The 27,268-nt window shown below is 36.7% G+C and overlaps 1 protein-coding gene across 2 annotated transcripts in view; it reads left to right on the top strand.

Annotated features, from left to right (window-relative positions):
* Positions 1-27,268, top strand: part of LOC111154985 (karyopherin subunit alpha 1) — a 67,377-nt gene that overhangs the window by 6,584 nt on the left and 33,525 nt on the right. For both annotated transcript variants that reach the window (XM_022514956.1, XM_022514955.1), the window contains exon 2: positions 17,523-17,656. In XM_022514956.1, the coding sequence (XP_022370664.1) occupies positions 17,528-17,656 (129 nt within the window). In that variant the 5' untranslated portion in view covers positions 17,523-17,527. The remainder of the gene's footprint in view (positions 1-17,522; positions 17,657-27,268) is intronic.

The raw sequence follows: 27,268 nt of genomic DNA, 5'->3' as shown, positions 1-27,268 counted from the left end.
TTTGGTTTCTTCAGAGTAATCTCCACAATTGTAGGGTTAGAGGAGGGATGGTTGCCTACTTTGGAGAAGTGGGGGAGGAAATCTGGCTGTGATGACTTTTTTTTTTTTCTTTTTAAAGATTTTATTTATTTATTTGACAGATCATAAGCAGGCAGAGAGGCAGGCAGAGAGAGAGGAGGAAGCAGGCTCCCTGCTGAGCAGAGAGCCCGATGCGGGGCTCGATCCCAGGACCCTGAGATCATGACCTGAGCCGAAGGCAGCGGCTTAACCCACTGAGCCACCCAGGCGCCCCTGTGATGACTGTTTTGTAGGCTTCCAGCTAACCTTCTGGTTTTTGTCCTCCCTAACCCTTCAGAGGTGCCTGTGAGGACTCCTGCTTGTGGACAGTGTGAATCAGCTTCTTTGCAGGTGCTTAGGCTTTAGAGTTCTCCACTTTGCTAGTATAATATCACTTGACCATCTGTTTTATAGTTTCTGACAAGGTTTTGACATCTTATATGTGATTGTTTCCTTTTCTATCCCGTGGGTCATTCCTTTAAAAAAAAAGTTAAAATTTTAGTGTTAATCGGTCTACCATATTTACCGTTTTATTTCTTTATATAGACTATTTTTTTAAAAATTTGAGTTATTTGAAACACAGTACTACATTAATACATAAACTTTATATTCTGGAACGTTCATTCTTTTCATAACATTTGAGAGACTGCTATATGCCTAGTCCTATGCTTAATATTGAAGATTAAATTTAAAATTTCTGGCTGGCTTGGTTGGTGGAATGTGCAGCTTTTTGGAGGGTTGTGGGTTCAAGTCCTATGTTGGGTGTAGAGATTACTTAAACATAAAATTTTTTTTTTAAGATTTTATTTATTTATTTGACAGAGAGAGACAGCATAAGCAGGCAGAGTGGCAGGCAGAGGGAGAGAGAGAAGTAGGTTCCCTGCTGAGCAAGGAGCTTGTTGTGGGACTCGATCCCAGGACCCTGGGATCATGACCTGAGCCGAAGGCAGCTGCTTAACCGACTGAGCCACCTAGGCATCCCTTAAAATTAAAATCTTAACAAATTAAAATTTCTGAGCTTTGTTAATGTATTTCTGAGTTAATATATTTTGGGAAGAAAGTTACATCCTGTATGTGCTGCTTAATTTGAAATGTGAAAACCCTCATAAGTGCCCATGTGATAGATATATTACAGAACTTATTAATTTCAGTAATGAATATGAATTGGATTAAGGCAAGTTTGCAGTTTTTCTTTTTTCACATGAAGGAACGCTTTACACGCATTACACCATTTTGGGGAAAGATTTATTAAAAAAAAAATCCACAGGGTCCTGGGTGGCTCAATCAGTGAGTGGAGCGTTAGACTCTTGATTTTGGCTCAGGTCGTGATCTCAGGGTCCTGGGATCAAGCTCCGCTTCAGGCTCTGCACTCAGAGAGGAGTCTGCTCTCTCCAGGATTCTCTCCTTCTGTCCTTTACCTTCCTCTGGCCCCCATGGGCATGCAGTTGTGGGCTCTCTTTTTAAAGATTTTTATTTATTTGAGGGAGAGAGACAGCATGAGGAAAGGAAGGGGAAGAAGCAGAGGGAGAAGCAGACTCACCCCTGAGCAAGGAACCTGAAGTGGCCAGATCCAGGCCCCGGGATCATGACCTGAGTCGAAGGCAGATGCTTAACCTACTGAGCCATCCATGTGCTCTTCTCTCTCTTAAATAAATAAATCTTTAAAGAAAAATTAAAAAATAAAAATAAAAAAATCCAACTACATATAAAGGAAGAGGTAGTTTTTTTTTTTTTTTTTAAGACCTAAAGTGTTCAATCAGAACTTTGATGAAATAGCAGAACATTGAGTTGATAAAATTCTAGCCAAAAGTGAAGAACACAGTTTTCAGTGTTTTAGGTAGGCTGGGAAGCTTCACTGTAGTAAATAATATGTTTTCAGTTCTACTGTTTGAAAGTATTTCTTATTGTATAAATAGTATATTGCTTACTGTAGAAAATTTGGAAGATAGAGAAAAATAGTAACTTGCTCTTGAAATTTTTATATACCACTTTAAATTATGAGTGTTTTTAAAGGTATAGAGAATAATATAAGTTGGGTTTTTGTTCCCAACATCCAGATTTTTCATATGTTTGTATTATTTTTCTCATTTCTCAGTATGTCATTTCCTTAATCCTCATTTAGGAATTTTTAGGTTTACAGTTTTTCACTAATAATTACAGTGCAGTGAACAGTCTTATACTTACTGGTAATTTTATTTCATTTTGATATATTCCAAAAGTGGAATTACTGAATCCTAGGGTATGGGTTTTTAAAATCCTTAGTAAATATTTTCCCTTAAATGTTTTGCTATTGAGAAGGTCTTTGGAGAACACTGCAAGTTGGGAACCTAGAGATACTGGAAGGTGAGGTCAATATTAGGGTCAGAGGTTATAGCCAGTTTTTCAGTGGAAGAAAGTTTGAAGCTGGGACTTGAAAGAAAGTAGGTATTTCTATTAGATTAGTGGGGTTAGAGCTCTAAGATGTAACCAGAGATGGTACAGTGAATCATGTCTGCAGCATTGATGTCTTATAGGAGAGACTTAAGGCAATGTTTTTCACACTTTGCCCCCACTAGAATGTCACTAAAATAAAGGAACTCTTTGAATTATTTTATAGGAAAGAAAATGGGTTGGATATTTTCAATTTTACTTTTCTTCTCTAATTTATTAAAATCTTTTAAAAGGACCTGCTACCATTTGATTAGAAGTTGGTGGCGGGGCTCCTGGGTGGCTCAGTGGGTTAAGCCACTGCCTTCGGCTCGGGTCATGATCTCAGGATCCTGGGATCGAGTCCCACATTGGGCTCTCTGCTCAGCAGGGAACCTGCTTCTCTCTCTCTCTCTCTCTCTCTCTCTCTGCCTGCCTCTCTGTCTACTTGTGATCTCTCTCGGTCAAATAAATAAATAAATCTTTGGAAAAAAAAAAGTTGGTGGCAAATAAGTAATTAATGGTCACAAATGATATTAAAACCTTTTTATACTTAAATTCATTTATGCTTATATTTATAAGTCCATAACTTATTTTGTAGTCATACTTTCTTGTGGTCATGTTTTCTAATACAGTTATGCTTGGTTTATATGATTAAGTAAATTAACTGTATTAGCGTTTCATGGTGTTTCACAAAGAATATGTTGAATGTTAAATATTCAGAATTTTTAGTGTGTGTTTGTGATTTACGGACTGGGTGGATTGACTCAGCACCCTAAATATGTACCATCTTGAATATAATAAAATATAAAAAGATATACATTCAGTGTGTTGGGTATAGATTGATGTAGAATGGAGAGAGTATTTATTGACTCAGTCAAGGCCAAGGGATCTTGTAGGACAAAGAAGTTCAAATTTGATTTAAGATGTGCTAAAGATTCATTCCTAGATCCTTAGGCATTGAAGTAATACAGTGAAAAAGGTGTTGAGATTAATAGAGAGCCGTGTGAAGGATGGCTTGAAGAGCAGAGAGCTAGAGGTTAAGGAAGGGTGGGTTAGAATTCTCGCAGTTCTGTGGATATAGGGTTGACAAGGACCCAGACTAGACTGGTGGCAGTGAGAATACACAGGAGCAGATAAAGTCAAACACTTTGGATAGACTAATAAGGAAAATTTGATAACTAAATGAACATGAAGGAGGAAGTGGAAGATTTCATTTCGGAAGAGAAATGCATTTATATTTACCACCAAGTTTGCATCTGGCTTTTAATATTTTGCTTTCTTGGCTTTATTTCCCTAGAAAACATGGAAAATTAGGCATAATGGCTTTAGAGAAGCCATTGTTCTTGAGAAGGTATTTTGAAAAGTTATTAACAGAAATTTAGGATTTTTAATTAATTGTCTAAGTGATAATATAAAAATATTTGATTAGGATTAGGAAAATTTTCATACTATTACTTTGTTATTTCTCCTGTAATCCTCTGTAGATTTTGTTTCATTTCTTTGTTACCAAAGTTCCTTTCAATCCAACTTAAGCCCACATTTCAGCTGTATTTTGCATTGTTTTTCGGTAAAGATTTTGCTCCTTTATAGTGTTTTTCTTTTCTTTCTTTTTTTTTTTTTAAAGATTTTATCTACTTATTTGACAGAGATTACAAGTAGGCAGAGAGGCAGGCAGAGAGAGAGGAGGAGGCAGGCTCCCCGCTAAGCAGAGAGCCCAAAGCGGGGCTCGATCCCAGGACCCTGGGATCATGACCTGAGCCGAAGGCAGAGGCTTTAACCCGCTGAGCCACCCAGGCACCCCTATAGGATTTTTCAATTGCAGATGTATATCAGAATTTATTTGGGAATCTTTGAAAGAAAAAACACCAGAGACCTAGTATGTGCCTCAGGCTTACTAATCAAATTCTTTGGAAGGACAGTTGAGGTGTCTGTTTTTTAAAATCTCTCCCACGTGACAGATCAAATCCCCTCTTGAACCTACAAGGAGGGGAACCAACCAATCTCTGTTACAATATGAGTAAATACATATTTAAGATTTTTTAATATAGGCTTTCTATTTTAGAGCACTTTTAGGTTCATAACAAAATTGAGTGGAAAGTAGAGTTCCCATGTATCCCACTATCTTCCCCATCATCAACATATGCATCAGCTTGGTACAATTGTTTTAATGGAACCAACACTGATACATTGTTATCATCCAGAGTCCATAGTTTACATTAAGTTTATATTCATTCTTCATGTTGTACATCTATGGGTTTTGACAAATATATTGTGACAGGTATCCACCATTAGAGTATCATGCAGAATAGTTTCTCAGTGCCCTAAAAATCTTTTCTGCTCTACTTTTCATCCCTCCCACTATAAACACTTGGCAACCACTGATCTTTTAACAGTTTACGTAGTTTTGCCTTTTGAGAATGTCATATAATTGGAATCATACCCACATGTTTTTTCAAAACATCCTCAATGTGACAGATACCCTGTCCTCCACAAAAAGGCGGGGAGGAGGGTGTTATTTTACATAATCAATCTCATTTGTGGATACTGGAAATTTTTCTTTTTCCTGGAAATTATGGATACTAGAAATTTTTCTTTTATGGGTTTTTTAAAAATTGAAGTATAGTTCACACAATGTTACATTAGTTTCAGGTATACAACGTAGTGATTCTATAATTTTATACCTGTACAGTGCTCTTAAGTGTAGCTACTATATGTCACCTTATAACATTATTAGAGTACCATTGGCTATATTCTGTAGAAGGGTACTGTACTTTCATCCCTGTGACTTACTCATTCTATAACTGAAGGCCTGTGTTTCCCGCTCCCCTTAACTTCTTTTGCCCATCCCCCTGCTCCCCTTCCCTCTGGCAAACCGCCAGTTTGTTTTTTATATTCTTGGATTGGTTTTGCTTTTTTGCTTGTTTGTTTTTTAGGTTCCTCATATAAGTAAAATCATAGGGTATTTGTCTTTGAGTTATTTCACTTAGTGTAATACTCTCCAGGTACATCCATGTTGTTGCAAAGTGGCAAGATTCTTTTTTTTGTGGCAGAGTAATATTCCATTGTGTATATATACACCATGTCTTTTTAATTCATTCATTGGTGGACATTCAGGTTCCTTCCATATCTTGACTGTTGTAAACAATGCTGCAATAAACATACGGGTGCATATATCTTTTCAAATGAGTGTTTCCTTTTTTGGGGGTAAATACCCCATTGTGGAATTATTGGATCATTTGGTGATTCTACTTTTAATTTTTGAGGAACCTCCATACTGTTTTCTATAGTGGCTACACCAGTTTGAATTTGCACCAACAGTGCATGAGGGTTCCTTTTTCTCCACATCCTCTGCAACACTTGATATTTCTTATCTTTTTGATACAAATTTGACAGGTGTTAGGTAATATTTCATTGTGATTTTGATTTGTGGTGTAGAAGTTTTTAAGAAAATATTAACACGGAGCTTAAAAGGATGATACACCATGACCAAGTGTGTTTATTTAACGAATCAGTCTTTCAATATCAAGAAATCTATTAATATCTCACCATATTTAATATGTCAGAGTAGATAAACTTGATCATTTTAATAACCACCAAAAAGTGATTTGATAAAATTCAACACACATTTCAGCTTTTAAAAATTAGTAAAATAGGGACATCTGGATGGCTCAGTCATTAAGTATCTGCCTTCAGCTCAGGCCATGATCCTGGGGTCCTGGGATTGAGCCCCGCATTGGGCTCCCTGCTCAGCGGGGAATCTGCTTCTCCCTCTCCCACTGCCCCTGCTGTGTTCTCTCTTGCTGTGTGTGTCTCTGTCAAATAAATAAATAAAATCTTCTAAAAACCTAGTAAAATAGGTATGGATGGCTGGTACTTTGATGTCATTTTTTGTTTGTTTCAATTTAATTTTTTTTTTCAGTGTTCCAAGATTCATTGGTTTATGCACCACACCCAGTGCTCTATGCAATATGTGCCCTCCTTAATACCCACCACCAGGCTCACCCAACCCCCCACTCCCCTCCCCTCCAAAACCCTCAGTTTTTTTCTCAGAGTCCATAGTCTCTCATGGTTCATCTCCCCCTCCGATTCCCCCCAACTCACTTCTCTCTTCCTCTCATGTCCTCTGTGTTATTCCTTATGCTCCACAAGTAAGTTAAACCATATGATAATTGACTTTCTCTGTTTGACTTATTTCACTCAGCATAATCTCCTCCAGTCCTCTCCATGTTGATACAAAAGTTGGGTATTCATCCTTTCTGATGGAAGCATAATACTCCATTGTATAGATGGATCATATCTTCTTTATCCATGGTCTTTTGAAGGGCATCTTGGCTCTTTCCACAGTTTGGCGATATGGCCATTGCTGCTATCAACGTTAGGGTACAGATGGCCCTTCTTTTCACTACATCTGTATCTTTGGGGTAAATACCCAGTAGTACAATTGCAGGGTCATAGAGTAGCTCTATTTTTAATTTCTTAAGGAATCTCCACACTGTTTTCCAAAGTGGCTGCACCAACTTGCATTCCTACCAATAGTGTAAGAAGGCTCACCTTTCTCCACATCCTCTCCAACACTTGTGTCTTGTTAATTTTGGCCATTCTAACTGGTGTGAGGTGGTATCTCAATGTGGTTTTGATTTGAATTTCCCTGATGGCTAATGATGAACATTTTTTCCTATGTCTGTTAGTCATTTGTATGTTTTCTTTGGAGAAGTGTCTGTTTACGTCTTCTGTCCATTTTTTGATGTGTTTATCTGTTTTGTGACTGTTGAGTTTGAGAAGTTCTTTATAGATCTTGATATCAGCCCTTTGTCTGTAGATGTCATTTTTTTTTTAAAGTATCTCAAAACAGCAGTGCAACACAACTGGAGCTCATGGGTTGCTGGTAGGGATGCATGGTGGTACAGCCATTTTGAAAAACAGTATGACAATCTTACAAAAGTAAGCATATTGTTACCATATGACCCAGCAGTGTCATCACAGGTTGTTACCCAAGAAAAATGAAAATACTTGTTCATACAAAAACCGTATATGAAAGTTTATAGTGGCATATTCATAATCACCAGAAAATGCAAACAACCCAAATATCTATCAAGTGGTGAATAAAGTGTGGAATACAGTGGAATACAATTCAGCAATAAAAAGAATGAATTACTGCTAGATAAAACAACATTATGAATATTAAATTAGTTGATACTGACTAAAAGAAGCCACACTCAAAAGGTTACATATTGGATGGTTCCATTTATTTTACTTTCTGGAAAATGCAAACCTGTAGGGACAAAAATAAATCACTAAGTGCCTGGGGTTGGAGAGGGAGTGGATTTACTAGAAGGAGACCTGATAGAACTTTTTTTTTTTTTAAAGATTTTATTTATTTATTTGTCAGAAAGAGAGAGAGAGAGAGCACAGGCAGACAGAGTGGCAGGCAGAGGCAGAGGGAGAAGCAGCCTCCCCACAGAACAAGGAGCCCGATGTGGGACTCGATCCCAGGACGCTGGGATCATGACCTGAGCCGAAGGCAGCTGCTTAACCAACTGAGCCACCCAGGCGTCCCCTAGAACTTTTCATAGTAAAGAAAATATTCTCTGTTTGTGGTGGTATTTACTTAAATGTTAAGTTTTACTTTATGTAAATTATAAATAATGCCTTAGTAAACCTGACTTTTAAAAAAATACCCTAGTACTATGTTTAGTTAACAAAATATCAGACATAGATCAAAACCAGAAATGAGATAAAATTGCCTGCTCTAACCTTTGTTGCTTAATTAACATTGTAACTTTGTCCTGGAAGTACTAGTTAAATATTTTTAAATAGGAAGTGAAATGGAATACTAACTTTAGAATGGAGGAGGCAGAAGTTACAATTGTTTAGAGATATTAAATATTGAGAGTCTCAGCTGAAAATATCAGAAACAGAATTCAGTAGCTGATTTAATTCACTGTCTGGATTAAAAAATTTATGTATAGTAATTTTTTCATATATAGACAGTAGCCAATTAGAATATATTGGAAGGAAATTTCACATTTATCATTGCAATAAAAAAGATAAGTGTAAATACATGTTTAATTCCTGACCAAGAAGACAGTATTTTAAAGATGTTGAGTTTCCTTACTCTATGATTAGAATGTTATCTGAATGTCTAATGACTATTTTTTCCTTAAGACAGATATGATTGGGGACGCTTGGGTGGCTCAGTCAGTTAAGTGTCTGCTTTCAGTTCAAGTTATGATCCCCTGGTCCTGGGATCGAGTCCTGAATCAGACTCCTTGCCTGGCGAGGAACCTGCTTCTCCTTTTGCCTGCTGCTTCCCCTGCTTATGCGTGCGTGCTCTCTTTCTTTCTGTCTCTGACAAATAACTCTTTCAGAAAAACAAAAATGACTGGATTAAGGGTTCTTAAAGTTTTTGGCCTGGGAACTTGTTTACACTCTTAATTTACTGAGGACCCCAGAGAACTTTTGTTTATGTTGCTGTTTTGTATTTGTTACTATTTACTGTATTAGAAATGAAAACAAAATTTTAGAACAGAAATACACAGCACACATTCTGTTAGGTGTCAGAGTGATGAAGTCATCATGTAGTAAAGCTTCTGAAAAGCTTAGGTGTGAAAGTAAAAAAAAAGCATATATAACATCTTATTATGAAAATAGTTTTCATGAGAAGCATTTTTTCACATATGATACAGTCAAATGTGGAAAAGTTTGAATCAGTCTTGAGTTAACAGTGATGGTGGTGGGGAACTGATGCACTCATATTCACTGGTGTACATTGGCACACCAAACACATTGTTTTACGGCATACTTGGACTGCCAAAATTTTGAGTGCACATACTGTAGATCTTAGGTTCCACTGTTTAGAATTCATTATTGGATATAATTGCAGAATATGTACAAATACACGAAGGAGAATACTGGTTAACAGCATTGTTTGTAATAGAAAATTGGAGACAAGCTTAAAGGTCAGTGATGTTTAGGGTCTGGTCATTTTGGTATAAAAATTAGTATATCAAAAGTAATTTAACTCTATAGGCATTATATGGAAGATTGTCCAGAGTTAAAGCAAAAGTGCAGAATTGTGTTTATAATTTCCCATCAGTGTACAACAAAAACCAAAAGGTTTTATAGTACTATAACCAGTTTTTGAAAGGCTATGCAGAGAGCTTGATGGTGGTTACCTTTAGGCGGGGGTACATTTTCATTTATCTGTTTCTACCCTTCTGTATTGTTTTTTTAACGTGAGCCTTTCTGTAATTTAAAAGGGAAGAATATTTCAAAGGCACTAATGCACTATATGGATGATAGAAATTATTAGTTTGAGCATTAGAGTCATTTGTGAGTTCTTGGATACTGCAGTTTAGCAAAAAGAGAAAGAAAAGAGGTGCTTGTTTTTCTCATGTTTGTGTACTTTTGAAGAGCAATTTTTCTAATCAAATCAACTTACTGCTATTCTTCATCAGTTGTATTTTCTAACGTCTGTCCTTTAATTTGTACTCACGTTTTGTGGGTCTTTCTCTTTTAACTTCAACTGCTGAAATTTTATCTATCCTTCACAACCTAGCTGAAACACCATCTCCTTTATGGAGCTATACCCCATCACTTTAGTCAGAAGAGATTTTTTTTTTTGAACCTTTAGAGCTATTTATAGCCATTTCTTCATTACACAAATATCAGGTGTGAGCTATATATGGGCTGGACAGTGGGAGTATGCTTTCATCTTCTCTTCACCTTAGAAGGTAATATCCCCATTGTGCAAATGAGGAAACCAAGGCTCACAGAATTTAGTATTTTTTCTACATCACTGTGCTGAGAAGTAAATTTGAAAACAGGACTTCGAGGCCAGCCCTCTTCTCTGGGCTAGCTTCTTATGTCACTGTAATAAAAGGAAGCAAGTACATAGTAGTTTTATATGAGCATTTCTTTCCTTTTAAATTTTTTTTAGTTAAAAAAATTTTTTTTGTGGTAATTTCAAGCTTATAGGAGTTTCAAGAAGTGTACAAAGGTCCTCTTTTTACCCTTCACCCCCACTCCTCAGTTGTTCATTTTACGTTTAACTCCATCTGTTTTATCATTTACTCTTTCTCTCTGTATATGTGTATTCCTGACATTTCCTTCCCTTAATTGTGTGCCCTTCCCGCTCCATGTTGAGTACAGGTTTGCAGTTACTGAAGCCCAGTTGTTTTTGGTATTGTTAAACTTTATCTAGGTCTTGCCCTGTTGCCATAGTCTTTCTCCTTTCTTTGACCTAAAACTTTTGATTCTTGAACTTGGGTCATCATTGTAACACTGCTATTATAAGGCTATACTGTGATACTTCAGAGCCAAAATACTGCTTTCTTCAGGAATCCAGCTTCTTTCTCTAGATCATTTCTCAGCACTGTTAAATGATTCCTTTGTAATTATTTTCAAATTCTCATCTGCATTTCCTCTGCCTTTCAGTCTGATAAAGCTCAATACCACTAAGTGTATATATTAGTCTGCTTGGGCAGCCATAAAAAATAACACAGATTGGGTGGCTTAAACAACAGAATTCATTTTATCCCGGTTCTGGAGCCTAGAAGTCCAAGATCAAGGTGCCAACAGGGTTGGTTTCTGGTGGGGCTTATCTTCCTTACGTGTGGATGACTACCTTCTCCGTCTTTCCTCACATGTCCTTTTTTTGTGTGTACATGGCAGGGGGAGATGGGCGAAGATATTGCTGGTGTCTTTTTCTCTTCTTGTAAAGACAGTAATCCTGCTGGATTAGGACCCCACTGTTATAAACCCATTTACCCTTACTTACCTCCTTAAAGGCCATGTATCCAAATGTAGTCATTATGGAATTTAGGGCTTCAATATATAGTTGGTAGGAGGGAGCACAGTTCAGTCCATAACAGTAGAACATCAGGTTTATAATCAGGAACCTAGGTTCATATCCTTGCTGTGTCTTGTATTAAGTGTGTAACCTTGGCCGAGTCACTTAACCTTTTTTAGCATCCTGAATCCTTAACTGTAAAGGATGAGAATAATTTTGCCTTGTATGTTTGTTAATAGATTCAGGTAAAATAGATGTTGTAACATAGCACGTTATAAATCAAATGATTCTCAATCCAGGCTTGCAGTAAAATCATCTTAAAAATAATTGTTTTATGAATTCCAGCCCGACAGTACAGGGAGCTCTACAGCCTCACTCCCTAGTAAAATTGGGGGAAACTTGAAAAACGACTATTAAAATCTTCTAGAAGTGATCCTAGGGCATACAGTAAATGAAGAGCTTCCAGTTGGAGAGAAGGTTTTCTTGGGAGGAGCAGGATATCAGGATTTCTTGTCCTACCCCTAGCTGCCTGGTGCTTAGGCTAAGTTCTGGGTATATGTGGTGGAGAGGCAGAGGACTATCTTCTGTTCAGTCCCCACTATGGAACAGAGGCTCTACCTGGGTGCAGAGCTGGTGGGAGTACTGGGGAATAGATATCTTTTCTATTTTCTAAGGTGGTGATTCCACGTCAGAAGAGACAAGGTGGTAAGACCTCAGGCTGCTGCCTACCCTAAACAAATTAACTCCATTCCTATAGGGAGGTAGCTCTCAGAGAAGTGTGCTGTTGTCTGGACTCCTACGTTGGGGTTCTGGTTCAGAGATTTGGTTGGGTAGTTAGGGGGAAAAGCCTGTCAGAAAATAGCTCTTAATCTCTTCAAGGAATTGACTTATCAGGGAGCCCAGATAAGAGTAATAGCTGACTTCTCAGCAGAAGCAGTGGAGGCCAGAGGCAGTGTAATAATACATTCCAACCACTCAAATACAGATACAGTCAACCAAAAATCCTGTATATCCAGCGAAGCTCTCTTTTTAAAATGACAGTGAAATGAAGATTTTCCCAGATAAACAGGAACTGAGAGAGTTTATTACTAGCAGACCCTTGCAAGAATGCTAAAGGAAGTTCTTTAGGCTGAAAGCAGGTGATCCCAGATGGTAATTTGAATCCATATGAGGAAAGAGTACCAGTAAAGGTAATTTTAAAAGAATATAAGAATACGAATATAAGAATAAAAGAATAAAAGAGTATAGTATCTTTTTCTTCTTTTTACTTTAAACTGATTTAAAAAGCAGTTTTGGGGGTGTGTAGATGGTGCAGTTGTTTAGGTGTGTGACTCTTGGTTATGCTCAGGTCACAATCACAGGGTCATGAGATGGAGTCTTGTGTTAGGCTTGTGCTTCACATGGAGTCAGCTTTAGATTCTCTCTCTCCCCATGCCACTCGTGCTTGTGCTAGCTTTTGCTCTCTTTCTCTCTCACTAAAATAAATAAATAAATCTTTTAAGAAAAGTTGTATAAAATAATATATGTATAATGTGTTCTTGGGCCTGTAAGGTGTAGAAATGTAGTATATTTGTAATGTATCTGTCAATAGCAGCACATAGGAGGTGAGTGGAGGCAAAGCTATGTCAAACTAAGAAAATGACTATAGGTGTTAAAGTCATAATTATAACGCATTGTTGGATTTGTAATATTAAATGTAATATATATCACAACAATGCCGTCAAATGGAGGAAAAGGCAATAGAACTATATAGCACAACATTTCTATATCTTTCTGGAATTAAGCTAGTATAAGTCTGAAGCTGCTGTAAGTCTAAAGTTAAAATGTGTATCGTAAGCCCTTGAGCAGCCCCTAGGGGAAAAAAACAAAACAAAAAAATACAGTGAAAAGGTCATTAAAGAAATTTAAGTGCTGCATTAGAAAATAGTCACTTAATGCAAAAGAAAACAGTCAAAGAGTAGTAAAGGGACAAAAAAGACATGAGACACATAGAAAATGAAAAAAACAGTCTTAAATCAACTATGTAAGTAATATTAAACATGAATTGATTAAACTGTATAATAAAAGTCAGAGATGTCAGAGTATCCAACTATATGCTCTCTACAAGAGATATACTTTAAGTTTAAAGATACAAATACATTGAAAGTATAAGGATGAAAATATATCTATTCAAACAAAAACCACAAGAAACCTGAAGTGGCTATACTAATATCAGAAAAAGTAGACCTTAAAACAAAAAATGTCACTAGAGAGAAAGGGATGAAAGAGCCGATCCATTAGAAAGGTAAAAGTTTTAAATATATATGGCTCTAGTAACAGCACCAAAATACAAGAAGCAAAGCCTGACAGAAATGAAGAGAAAAATAGACAATTTAGCAGTAATGGTTGGGAGACTACACTATGCCACTTTTAGTAATGGACAAAACAACTAGGCGTAAGATCACCAAAGAAACCACACCACAAGCCAGCTAGAGCTATGAGACATCTGTAGAACACCACCAGCACCCAGCCACAATAGAATATATATTCTTCTCAAGTGAATGTGGGACATTTTCAGGATAAACCATTGCTAGGCCACAAAACATCTTAAAAGGATTGAAATAATACAAAAGTTGTCCTCTGACTACAGTGGAAAGAAACTAGAAATCACTAACAAAACTTTGGGGAACTCACAAATAAGTGGAAATTAACATACTTCCAAATAACCAGTAGGTCAAAGAACAAATGAAAAGAGAAATCAAAAAATAGTTTGAGATAAGTAAAAATGAAGTTACCACTTAAGAAAACATGGAATGCAGCTAAAGCAGTGCTTAAAGGGAAACTAACACAAGTAATAAATGCTTATATAAAGAAAGAAGATCTCAAATCAATAACCGTCCACCTTAAGTCACTGGAGAAAGAAGAGCAAAGTAAACCTAAAACAAGCAGAAGGAGGGAAATAAGAGAGTAGAAATTAACGAACTAGAAAATAGAAAAAAATAGAGAAGATTAAGGAAACAAAAACTGGTTCTTTGAAAAGATCAACAGAATTGGTAGGCCTTTAGCCAGACTTACATAGAGAAAAAGAGGACTTAAATTACTTGAAGTACAAATAACAGATGGAACATTACTACTGGGATTACAAAAATGGAAAGGGTTATAAAGGAATACTGTGCACAACTGCATGGCAATAAATTACATAGCTTAGATAAAATGGGCAATTTTTAAAAGATTTATTTATTTATTTTTGAGAGAGCGAGCACAAGGGGGAGGGAGGGACAGAGGTAGAAGGAGAGAAAGAGAATCTCAAGCAGACTTCCTGCTGTGGAGCCTGTCACAGAATTCGAGCTCACAGCTCTGAGATCATGAGACCTGAAACAAAACCAAGAGTTGGACACCCAACTGTCTGAGTTACCCAGGCGCCCCCCAAATGGACAAATTTTTAGAAAGATGGCTGCTGAAACTGACTTATATAGACAGACCGAATAGACCTATATAGACAGACCGAATAGACCTATATAGCAAGTGAAGAGATTGGATTAATCATAAAGCTACCCACAGAGAAAAGCACAGACCCATATGGCTTCACTGCTAAATTCTACCAAACATTTAAAGAAGAATTAATGCTAACTCTTCCTAAAAACTGAGAGGGGGAAAAGTTCCCAGTTTATTTTATGAAGCTAGTATTAGTGTTACCCTGATACCAGAGACATCACAAGAAGACTACAGATTTTACCTTATAAAGATGAACACAAAAATCCTCAAAATACTAGCAAGCCTAATTCATTGCATATAAAAAGAATTTTACACCACAACCAAGTGGCGTAATATCCCAGAAATGCAAGGTTAGTGTGAAGTGCACAAACCAATTAATATAACATATATCAGGAAATAAAAGTCACATTGTTCTCATAATAGACACAAAATAAATTTGATGAAATCTAACACCCTTTCATGATAAAAACACCCAAAAAACGAGGACTAGAACAGAACTTCTTCAACATGAATAAAGATACCTAGGAAATACTCAAAGACAACATCATACTTAATGGGGAAAACTGAACACTTTTCCTCTACAATCAGGAATAAGACAAGAGTGCCTGCTTTCTCCATTTCTACCTAGAGGTTCTAGCTATGGCAATTTTGAAAAAAAAAAAAAAGGGAAAGAAAGAAAAATACACAAAGACCTCAAGATTGGAAAGAAAGAAAACTGTCTCTGGCAGATGATATGATTTTGTATGAAATGACTTAGAAAATCCTAAGGAATCCACTAAAAAATACTAGAATACTAATACACAAGTTTAGCAGAGTTGCAGAATACAAAATTGGTATACAAAAATGTATTGTATTTCTATAGACTTGTCATGAAGAATCCAAAAGTGAAATCAAGAAAAAAAATTCCCTTTACAATAGCATCAAAAAAATTAAAATAGAAAAAAATTTAACAAAATAATTATAAAACACTGAAAACTATAAAATATTTGTTGAAAGAAACTAGAGAAGATCTAAGAGAAAAATATCCTGTCTGTGGATTGGAAGATTTAACATTAAGATGGCAATACTCCTCACGTTGACCTACAGATTCAGTGTAGTCCTTGTCAGAATCCCAGCTTGCTTCTTTGTAGAAACTGACAAACTGATCCTAAAAATCATATGGAATTGCAGGGTGTCTAGAAGAGCCAAAATAATCTTGACTAAGATAGGAGGACTTATACTTCCTGATTTCAAAACTTACTACAAAAATGGTAGTCAAGATTGTGTGGAATCAGCACAGAGATATACATACAGATATATCTGTGGAATCAATGGAATATAATTGAGTTGGAATGGAATATAATTGAGTTGAGATCAATGGAATATAATTGAGTTGAGAAATAAAACCACATAGATGTGGTTAATTTGTCTTTCAACAAGGGTATCAAGACCATTCAATGGAGAAAGAATAGTCTTTTCAACAAATGGTGCCTGGAACAAATGCGTAGCCATATGTGAAATAATGTAGTTGGACCCTTACCACATACCATAAATAATAATTAACTCAAAGTAGATGACAGACCTAAATGTAAGAGCTAAAACTTTAAAACTCTTAGAAGGAAATTTAGGGTTAAGAATCCCAAAGTATGACACTAAAAGCATGAGCAACGGCAAAAATAGATTAATTTGTACATCATCAAAAGGAAAAACTTCTGTGCTTCAAAGGACACCATTAAGAAAGTGAAAAGAAAACCCATAGAGTGGAAGAAAATATTTAAAGACTGTATATCTGATAAGGGACTTTTTTTTTTTTTTTTTTTTAAAGCAGTCCATTATTTTTAAAGAGAGAGCACTTGAGAGGGGAAGGGGAAGCAGACTCTACATTGAGCAGGGAGCCTGATGCAGGGCTTGATTCTGTGACCCTAAAATCATGATAGGAGCTGAAACCAGGAGTTAGATGCTCAACCAATTGAGCCACTCAGGCACCACTCTGATAAGGGACTTCAGTCTAGAATATATAAAGGATTTTTATAACCTTAATGATAAAAGAAAAAAAAGACAATTTAAAAATGGGCAAAGAATCTGAATTGACTTTTTATGGAGGATATACAGTTAGAAAATATGTGAAAGGACAGCAGACATCAAAAATTGTGATAATAGAGAAATTGGCAGCCCCCTTACACTGCTAGTAGGAATGTAAAGTAGCGCAGCACTTTGGAAAAGTAGTTTGACAGTTCCTCAAATGATTAAACAGAGTTACCATGTGACCTAACAGTTTGATTCCTAGGTATATGCCTGAGAAAAATAAAAGCATTTATCTACATAAAAACCTGTCCAGAGATGTTTATGGAAGCATTATTCATAATAGCCAAAAAGTGGAAAGAACCCAAATGTCTATCAGTTGATGAGTAGATATAAAATATAATGGGGTATATCCATATGATGGGGTAGTATTCAGTCATAAAAAGGAATAAACTACTGATAGATGTTGCAACGTAGATGAACTTTAAAAATATGCTAAGTGAAAGAAGCAAGGCACAGAAGATCATGTGTATGATTCTGTTTGTATGAAATGTCCTGGATAGGAGTGATAGCCAAGTGGTACACAGTTTCTTTCTGAGGTGATGAAAACGTTAAAAAATTGACTGTGGTAATGGTTTGCACATAGATGTGAAAATACGAAAGCTATTGACATGTACACTTTAATAAATCTCCTAAAAAAAAGTAACGATTCAGCTGTGCTGTTAGAATAACAGAACTCTTTACCATAAGCCAAGCTCATTTGTTCTTTTCCTTTTTCTCATTTTTGTAGAAATCATGACTACCCCAGGAAAAGAGAACTTTCGCTTGAAAAGTTACAAAAATAAATCCCTGAATCCTGATGAGATGCGCAGAAGGAGGGAGGAAGAGGGATTGCAGTTACGCAAGCAGAAAAGAGAAGAGCAGGTAAATCCTTTATCCTTATTAATTTATTTTAAAGAACTAAATTTTCCATTTTAAGCCTGAAACTACTTCAATTTTGATTTTGTTAGATATATATATGTGTGTAGATATATGTCCCTGTCATAAAATCAACGTGTTTTGGGAATGGGGAAGAGGAAGTGATGAAAAGTCAAGAATAAAGAAATCTCTCAGGTTCTCATATTTCCAATACAACCAGTTTAATATTTCAGCCTGTTTGTTTTTAGTGTATTTTATTTTTTTAAAGTTACAACTTGCTTAAGTTTTATGTGCATGTTTGTTAATGAATTCTCAAGTAATCAGTAAAATGCTATTTTTCATTATCATCTTTAATATGAAAATTTGTAAACATACAAAATTAATAGTGAACTTCATTAATTCTCCTTTGCAATCAGTAATTGTCAGTATTTTGTTCTGCTTGCTTCGTGTCTGTCTTTACATTTATTATGTAGTATTTTAAAACAAAAATTTCAAGGAATATGTCTTTTTACCCCTAAATTAATTCTGTATGATTCATTAGGACATTGATTTGTTTATTTTAAAAAAATTTTTGGTCATTTTTAACTGACAATATCTGAACATCTACAGGAGGATTTGGGAGTCACTTTACCTTCCTCCTAAAATGCCTAGAATGAATGGTATATCCCTTTTGGCAAAGAAATTTAAAGACGCTTAGGTTACTTTTTTTTTTCCCCCATAAGGAGAGACTTTTGAACTTGGAAGGACCATTTGATCCCCATGCTACAAAAGCTCCATAAAAGACGAATGAGTCAGAATTTTTCATACATGAGAAATAAAGTAATCTGTCATAAATATTTTGCATTTATAGTGAGCTGGTCTCAAAATACACTGTTCTTTTGGGTAACACTGCATTGCAGAATCCAGTTAGTTAAAGTCCAAGAGTACATTACAACCCCAGTGTTTTTTTTGTTAGGGCTCTAGATGTTTGACTCAAACACTGTCATTATACTATTATTTTCGGGGCAAAGAATTTATAATATTATAATGGAGTTTATATTAAGTGGTAAATTAAGAGTTATCACTTATTCATAAAAGGATGAGTTTCTCTGGGTTTCTTATTATCTCTTTTTTCATCTCTATGTCTTATTTGAAGTGGAACCTTTCATTGAACTTTTGTAGTAGCTTCTATTGTGGAGGTAAACTTCAGAAATCATAATAACATTGTTACATATTTATATTCCCATATGTCAATGTGAATACATGAATATATACACATAAGCCCAAGTGTGGGTCTGAATATAACCACCAGCTTATGCATCATAGTTGGCATAAAGCCATTTGAAGATGTAATAATGACCTTCTGCTATTAACAGTGTTCATTTTATTGTCTTCTTGGTGATAGGTGATGTCATGTTATATGAATAAAATAAATTTTTCGTATTCACTTACTTGCCTGAAGACAAATGCTCTGTATCCTTAATATATCAACTGGCAAGTATGGCCCCATATATTGAACTGAAAATATTTGTAGTTGAAATTCTATCGTGTTCATTGTATGAGATCTGAAATTGTACTATGGCTTTAATAAGTTTCTGTGATAAGTTTCTGGAATATTGCTCTATTTCAAATCTTAATTTTTTTATTTCAACCTTTATTATATAGAGAGAACTGGTAAAAGCAGTCAGGCTTCTTAATATCATAACAGTACTTATTTGATGCCTCATTTGTAAAATAGTAAATATTAGTAAAATATAGATTCATTTAGGTACTGTTTATCTTTCACAGTTGCTTTGTCATTTATCGGGAAAAGTCACAGGCTTAAGCCAGCTGATAAGCTAGATGTGAGGGTAGCACAGGAGTTGATGTTGCCAAGTGCTCAAAAGATAACTAACTGCATCTTTGAGGGCTGTCCTTTTATCAGACTAACATTTAATTTTTGTTATATCTAGGCAACATTTATAGGATAGAGCACTTAATGGATAGAGGATAAATGACCTCTATCCATTTGGCCCTTACAGACCAATCTAAAATTTATTTTTGGCAAAAATTATACTAGTTGGTGTCATTCTGATTAAGCCAGTACTTGTAAATTTGAATTAAGCAGACTCTTGTTAATTCAGAGTGAATAGGTAACCTAGTGCTGCTGAAAAGTTCATAAAACCCATTATGATGAATGGAGGTTTGCTTGATGTTTTTAGTTAAAAGAAATATTTTGTGAAGTGAGCAAGTTGATAAACTTGTGGACAGGCAACTTTCCACATTTATTAACTTGGTTGACAAGTTCAGTTAACATGTAGCCTGTAGTTAAGGTGTATAGATCATGATTGTTTTGGCAGATTTTTCTTTTTTATTATTATTTTTAAAGATTTTATTTATTAGAGCACAAGCAAAGGGAAAGGGAGAAGCAGACCCTCCGCTGAGGAGGGAGCCCGATGCAAGACTCGATCCCAGGACTCTGGGATCATGACCCAAGCTGAAGGCAGCTGCTTAACCGACTGAGCCACCCAGGTGCCCCAGTTTTTTCTTTTTTAAAACCTATTTTTCTCTGAGTAAGACATGCACAGTTGAAAAAATTAAATACTACTGTAGTACTTGAAACCAAACCACCAGTGTTCCTGGTCTCATTCCCAAGGTAAACCACTTTCAATCTCTTGACTATTTATTTATGAATTTAAAATATTACCTATTGATGTTCTATTATGGTAGGTGAAGATTTAAGCTCTTACACTACTTTTCCCTTGCTTGTATTCTCAGTATAGTTATACTACAGTACATAAGTATTATTTATTGCTGAACTGAATAGTATACTGTGGTTACATTTCCTTTCTTTATACTTTGTTTTTACTGGAGTTAATTGTCTGATTTTTTTACCTGCTTGGCTTTATATTCCTAGCTGTCTTTTTTGTTTGTTTTTTTCAGTTCTCTTCTACAGCTCTTTCAAATAATTTTTATCTAATTTTCTGTGTGGTTAAACTTCTCAGATAATTTCTCAGTTCTATGTTTTTTCTGCTGGAGACCTACACCCTACGTTTTTTGTCCTCTTGCACCAGTCAGAATTGTTAATCCTCTGTTCTGGCGGATAGCTGTAGTCTTAGGGCTTCCCTCTGCTGAGTATTTCTCCGGTCTTACCATGTCATCATCCTTATAATGTACATGGTTTGGTGTTTCCAATTTCAAATTCTAGTTGTTGATCAGCAGTTGTATTACAGATCATAATTGTATCCTGCCGTATTAAAGACCACTACTTAGGGATGTAAATTTTGCAATACAGGGGATGTAATTTTAGTTACTAGGTGTGATTTTGGAGTCATGCAAATGCTTTTAAGTAATTGTGAAACAAAAAGAAGTAATAATGAAGGAAGAAATCCTTAAAAATAAACGAGGAATTAGGGGCGCCTGGGTGGCTCAGTGGGTTAAGCCGCTGCCTTCGGCTCAGGTCATGATCTCAGGGTCCTGGGATCGAGCCCCGCATCGGGCTCTCTGCTCAGCAGGGAGCCTGCTTCCTCCTCTCTCTCTACCTGCCTCTCTGCCTGCTTGTAATCTCTCTCTGTCAAATAAATAAATAAAATCTTTAAAAAAAAAACAAAAAAACGAGGAATTAAATGGCCCTGTGTGTCATGCTCGTGGCTAAACCACACAGAGAGGCAATACTTTAATACACTTTAAAATATGGCAAATAATTAATTTTCTCTACTGGGCAGTATTTTAAGGACAAAAAGAAGTATAAACAAATCTTCAGCTGCTTTAGTAATCATATAAGATTGATTCTGATTCTGAACCATGTATATTTTTTTTTTTTTCTTAAGATTTTTTTTCTTTTTTATTTGACAGAGATCACAAGTAGGCAGAGAAGTAGGCAGAGAGAGAGGAGGAAGCAGGCTCCCTGCTGAGCAGAGAGCCCGATGCGGGGCTGGATCCCAGGACCCTGGGATCATGACCTGAGCCGAAGGCAGAGGCTTTAACCCACTGAGCCACCCAGGCACCCCAGAAACCATGTATATTTGTATATGGATATAACAAATAACTATGTTAATATTAGGAACCTAGATTTTTTAGGTTAAGAAAGAATAAAAGTATAAAATCAAAGAAGATAAATTTGAATAGGTAATATCAATAGGGATTCATGAGGTATTTTCTTGAAATACACATACACACACAAAACCCAGTTCTGTCCTAGAAAGGCTTAGAAATAGCAAAATACCTTACACCACTGAGCACTTTGAGCACCCTGAGATATTGGCCATTAGAGAATTTTTCTCTCAAGGGATCAAGGCTTCTTGGAAAAAACACCTGATTCTCGATTAGAGATAGGGAATATTCAAGGTGAATGTGTAGTATTTTTTCATAACATAGAGCAAGGAGGTTTAAGATTATCAAAGCTTATGTTGAATAGACTCAGGAGATAGCTTGAACAGGCTCCCATTAGCCGTAAGTGGGATATATTGAGTATTAGAAAGGGCACTTGGAGGACTTCTGCTTCCAGCCAAAGTGGAATAGCAGGGCCCAGGTTTACCGTGCTACCTGAAACAAACTAGAAATAATCAGACAAAATGCATGAAACAGCAGTTCAAGACATTAACCAGTGAAGGACAATGATCTCTAGAGATAGGAAACCAATGAGAAGAGCCCTATGATTGTTAACCCCTTACTGCCCAAGAGAGTTTCCAAGTCGCAACACAAGGAAAGGGAACTAAAGAACACAGCCTTCCTGAGTTGAAGAGACAGAGCTGAGAGTCAGACGAGATCAAGTCATCCATTCACAGGAGGGGATACCAAAAGGGAGAGAACTGTATATAGAGAAAGAAGCCTGGAGATCTTCAGAGTTTTTCTTTGAATATTCAGCAGAGCACTGACCAGCAGATGTGCTTGAGGAGACTACACAAGGCTAGAGAAACTGCCCTCCACAGATGATAGATTAGAGGGAACACTGCCTGGCCCTTGCACAGTGCTGAGAATAGTGCCTGTTCTTCTAGCCAAACTGGAAAAAGTCATCTTCCACAGGACATTAGGTAGTGTATTCAGGAGACTCTTGCCTCAGTAGTGGAGATTAATTAGCCATAGACAAACTACTGCTCTAGACCTCCCTAACAGCATAAAAGCAAGATCCAAGAGGTTGATCAAACTGCAGTTTTTAGTTTTTCTTAATTAGTAATCATATGAGGAAAAAGAAATACTTGAATTTCTTCATTTCCTCATTTTCAAAATAATGAGTTGGTTTCTTAGCATCCTCCAAAGGGAACAGGAATGTGTGTATTTTAATATTATTAGGAATTCATAGTATTAAAATAGATGTATTGCAGTTTATTTCAGCTGTTTTTTTGTATGTTTTTAAACATTATGGCTGTTTAGTTGACATACAATAGAGTGTACAGTTTGTTAAATTTTGACATTATGTACCATCACCATAATTAAGATAGTGAACGTATTTATTGCTCTCAAATTTTTTCTGGTATACCTTTGTAGTACCTCTTCCTCACCCCTCACCTATCTCCAAACAATTTCTATTCTGTTTTCAGTAACCACTGATTACTTTGTATAAATGACTGTTACAATATATATTCTATTTTGTCTGGCTTCTTTCAGTCAGCTTAATCATTTTGAGATTCATTTATGTTGTGTGTATCAGTAGTTCATTCGTGTTCTTGTTGAGTAGCTATCTTGTAAAGATAAAACCACGATTGGTTTATTCATTCACCTGTTGATGGCAGTTCCGATTGTTTCCAGTTTTGGGTGATTGTCAGTAAAGCTGCTCTGAACATTCATGGACAGCTCTTTGTATGGATGTATATTTCTATTTCTCCAGGATGGATATCTAGGAGGAGAATGGCTGGGTTGTATAGTAGGTGTGTACACTATTCAGCTGTTTGCTAAAATGGGTTATACTACTTTATCTGCACATCAGCAGTGTATGAGACTTTGATTTGCTCCTCTTGTGAGCACATACATACATAAGCACCACATCTCCATTTATTTAGACCTGTATCATCTCTCAGGGATTTGTAGGTTTGCTTTTTTAAAAAGATTTATTTATTAGAGAGAAAGGAGGTGCAGAGGGAGAGAGCGAATCTCAAGCAGACTATTTGCTGAGTGTGGAGCCTGACATGGTGTTCAGTCTCATGACTCTACGATCAGGACCCGAGCCAAAACTAAGAGTCAGACGCTTAACTGACTGGGCTACCCTTGGTGCCCTGATTTGCAGTTTTTCTTGTGAGATTTGCTTCCTAAGTATTGTGTAGTTTTGATGCTATTGCAAATGGTATCTTTTGAATTTCAGTTTTTGATTGTTCATTGTTAATATTTAGAATCCCCTGGGACTCACCGGGAGAGATGGTTCCCCAATCTTGGAGCTCATCTGGGAGCGGTGACAGGGACAAAAGAGTCAGTGGGCACCATTTCCTTCCCTTACCCCTCATCATAGGTGCAGAGACACCTGCTGAGGGTGACTAACTTGGACACTGGCTTTTTACTGTGCTTTATTTCAAACTCCACGCACCTGCACTTTGGTGCAGACTGCCCCTCTGGGACAAACCTGCATCAGTCCCAGTGCAGTGAGACCCTCCCCTTGAAGACCAGCACAGGCCCATGCCATGCCAGGTCCCTAAAGTTTGGAGTTTCAAAACTCAGTACTGCCTGCTTGGGATAGACTACAAGGTGCACTGCCGTCCAGACAGACAGATGGCTGGAACACACACAGGGTGAAAGCAGCAAGCTGAGGGATGCCTGGGACATGTGAGAGGAGATTGTTTGCTCTTCTGGGATGGCTTCCTGGATAGTGGTGTATGCAGACTCTCCTCTCTGGGGACTAGGGAGCTGGGTGACGCCATTTTCCTCCCTCTTTACTTAGCATAAACTCACTTCAGTAAGCAGCACAGGCCAACAATAATGGCCTAAACTGCTTACACCAAGCCCTAGAGTAGCAGGCCCCTCCTCCAGAAGACCAGTACACACCCCTGCACACAACATGTCTGCTGACCATAGAGTTCTGCAAAGCTTCGGCTCTAGTGGAAATAGCATTAAGTGTCTTTAACAAGCAGACCAGACCGCATCTAGTTAAAACTCACCACACTCTGGCCAAGGTCCAAACACTCCCCACTGCAGGCAAGGAGAAACTGCAGAGGACTGACCTGAGGAAAAGAGCAGCCAAAACACAGCAGCAGAGTGTACACAGCATATACCAGAGACACTTCTAAGTGCCAGGCTCTGGACAGTTTATGACCTCTTCTACATAAAGTCATTACTTATAGGAGCAGGAAACATGACAGGCTTTCCTAACACACAGAAGAAAACAAAGACCTACACAAAATGCCAAGGCAGAGGAATTCATCCCAAAAGAAAGAACAAGAAAAGTTATGGCCAGGGATCTAATCAATACAGATAGAAATAGTATGTCTGATTTAGAATTGGAAGGAAGAATCATAAGGATGTTAGCTGGGCTTGAGAAAAGCATAGAAGACTCTAGGAAGTCGCTTACTATAGAGATAGAAGCCCCCCAAAATTAGGCTGAAATGAAAAATGTAATAATGGAGATTTGAAGCCAACTGGATGTAATGACCACAAGGATGGAAGAAGCAGGGCTATGAATAAGTGATAGAGAGATTATAGAAATTAATGAAGTTAAAAGGAAGAGGGAAAGAAAAATATTACATCACGAATGTAGACTTAGGGAACTCAGTGATTCGGTAAAGTGTAATAATGTTTGTATCATAGGAGTCCCAGAAGTAGAGAGGGTAAGTGTGGGGGGGGGGGAGCAGAAGGTTTATTTGAGGAAATTATAGCTGAAAACTTTCCTAATGTGGAAATAGACATCTAAATCCAGGAGGCACAGGCAACTCCCATCAAAATCAACAAAAGCAGGCCAATACCAAGACATATCGTAGTTAAATTTGTAAAACACAGAGGTAAGGAAAAAAGTCCTAAAACGCTAAGACAGAAGAAGTCCCTAACTTACAAGGGAAGACATATAAGGTTAGCAGCAGATCTGTCTTCAGAAACTTGGCAGGCCAGAAGCAAGTGGTATGATATATTCAACATGCTGAATGAGAAAAATCTGCAGCCAGCAATACTTTATCCAGCAAGGTTGTGTCATTCAGAGTAGAAGAAGAGATAGTTTTCCAGACAGACAAAAACTAAAGCAGTTTGTGACAACTAAATCAGCTTTGCAAGAAATTTTAAAGGGGACTCTTTGGGAAAGAAAGATCAAAGTCAACGAAGATTAGAAAGGAACAGAGAAAATTTCCTGAAACAATGACAAAACAAGTAATAAAATGGCACTAAATTCTTATCTATCAATAATTACTCTGAATGTAAATGGACTAAATGCTCCAATCAAAAGACATAGGGTGTCAGAATGGATTAAAAAAACAAGACCCATCTACATGTTGCTTATAAGAGACTCATTTTAGATCTAAAGACACCTGCAGATTGAAAGTGAGGGGATGGAGAACCATTTATCATGCAATGAATGTCAAAGCTGGAGTACCAATACTTAACATCAGACAAACTGGATTTTAAAACAAAGACTGTAACAAGAAATGAAGAGGATCACTATATCATAATAAAGGGGTCTATCCAACAGGAAGATCTAACAATTGTAAATATTTATGCCCTCAACTTCAGAGCACCCAAACATATAAAACAGTAACAAACATAAAAGAACTCATTGATAATTACACGGGAATAGTAGGGGACTCTAACACCCCACTTATGTCAAAGGACAAATCATCTAAGTAGAAAATGAACAAGGAAACGAAGAATGACTTTGAATGACACACTAGACCAGATAGACTTAACAGATACATTCAGAACATTTCATCCCAAAGTGGTATAGTACACATTCTTTTCTAGTGCACATGGGACATTATCCAGAAGAGATCACATACTAGGTCAGAAATCAGGCCTCGGCAAGTACACAAAGATTGAGATCATGCCATGCATATTTTCTGACTGCAGTGTTCTGAAACTTGAAGTCAACTACAAGAAAAAATTTGGAAAGACCACGAATACATAGGAGGCTAAAGAACATCTTGCTAAAGAATGAGTGGGTCAACCAGAAACTTAAAGAAGAAATTAAAACTATGTGGAAACAAATTAAAATGAAAACATGACAGTCCGAAAGCTATGGGATGCAGTAAAAGGGATCAGAAGAGGGACCTATGTAGCAATACAGGCCTACCTCAAGAAGCAGAAAAATTTCAAATACACAATCTAACCTTTCCCTGCTTTTTTCAGCTAGGAAAAGAGCAACAAGTGAAGCCTAAAGCCAGCAGAAGAAGGGAAATAATAAAGAGTAGAGCAGAAATAAAATAGTAGAACAGATCATTGAAACCAGGAGCTGGTTCTTTGAAAAAATTAATAAACTTGATAGACCCCTAGCCAGCTTTATCCAGAAGAGAAAGGACCCAAATAAAATCATGAATAAGAGAGGAGATCAGAACTAACACCACAGAAATACAAATACTTACAAGAGAATGTTATGAAAAATTATATGCCAACAGATTAGGCAATCTGGAAGAAATGGATAAATTCCTAGAAACATATAAAGTACAAAAACTGAAACAGGAGGAAATAGAAAACTGACAGACTGATAGCCAGCAAAGAAAAATTGAATCAGTTATCAAAAATCTCCTAACAAACACA

This window comes from Enhydra lutris, unplaced genomic scaffold (assembly GCF_002288905.1).
Source record: "Enhydra lutris kenyoni isolate GAN:26980312 unplaced genomic scaffold, ASM228890v2 scaffoldscaffold39, whole genome shotgun sequence".
In the NCBI taxonomy this organism is placed as follows: domain Eukaryota; kingdom Metazoa; phylum Chordata; class Mammalia; order Carnivora; family Mustelidae; genus Enhydra; species Enhydra lutris.
Note: the sequence above shows the minus strand (reverse complement) of the source record. Positions and strands in the feature narration are given on the sequence as shown.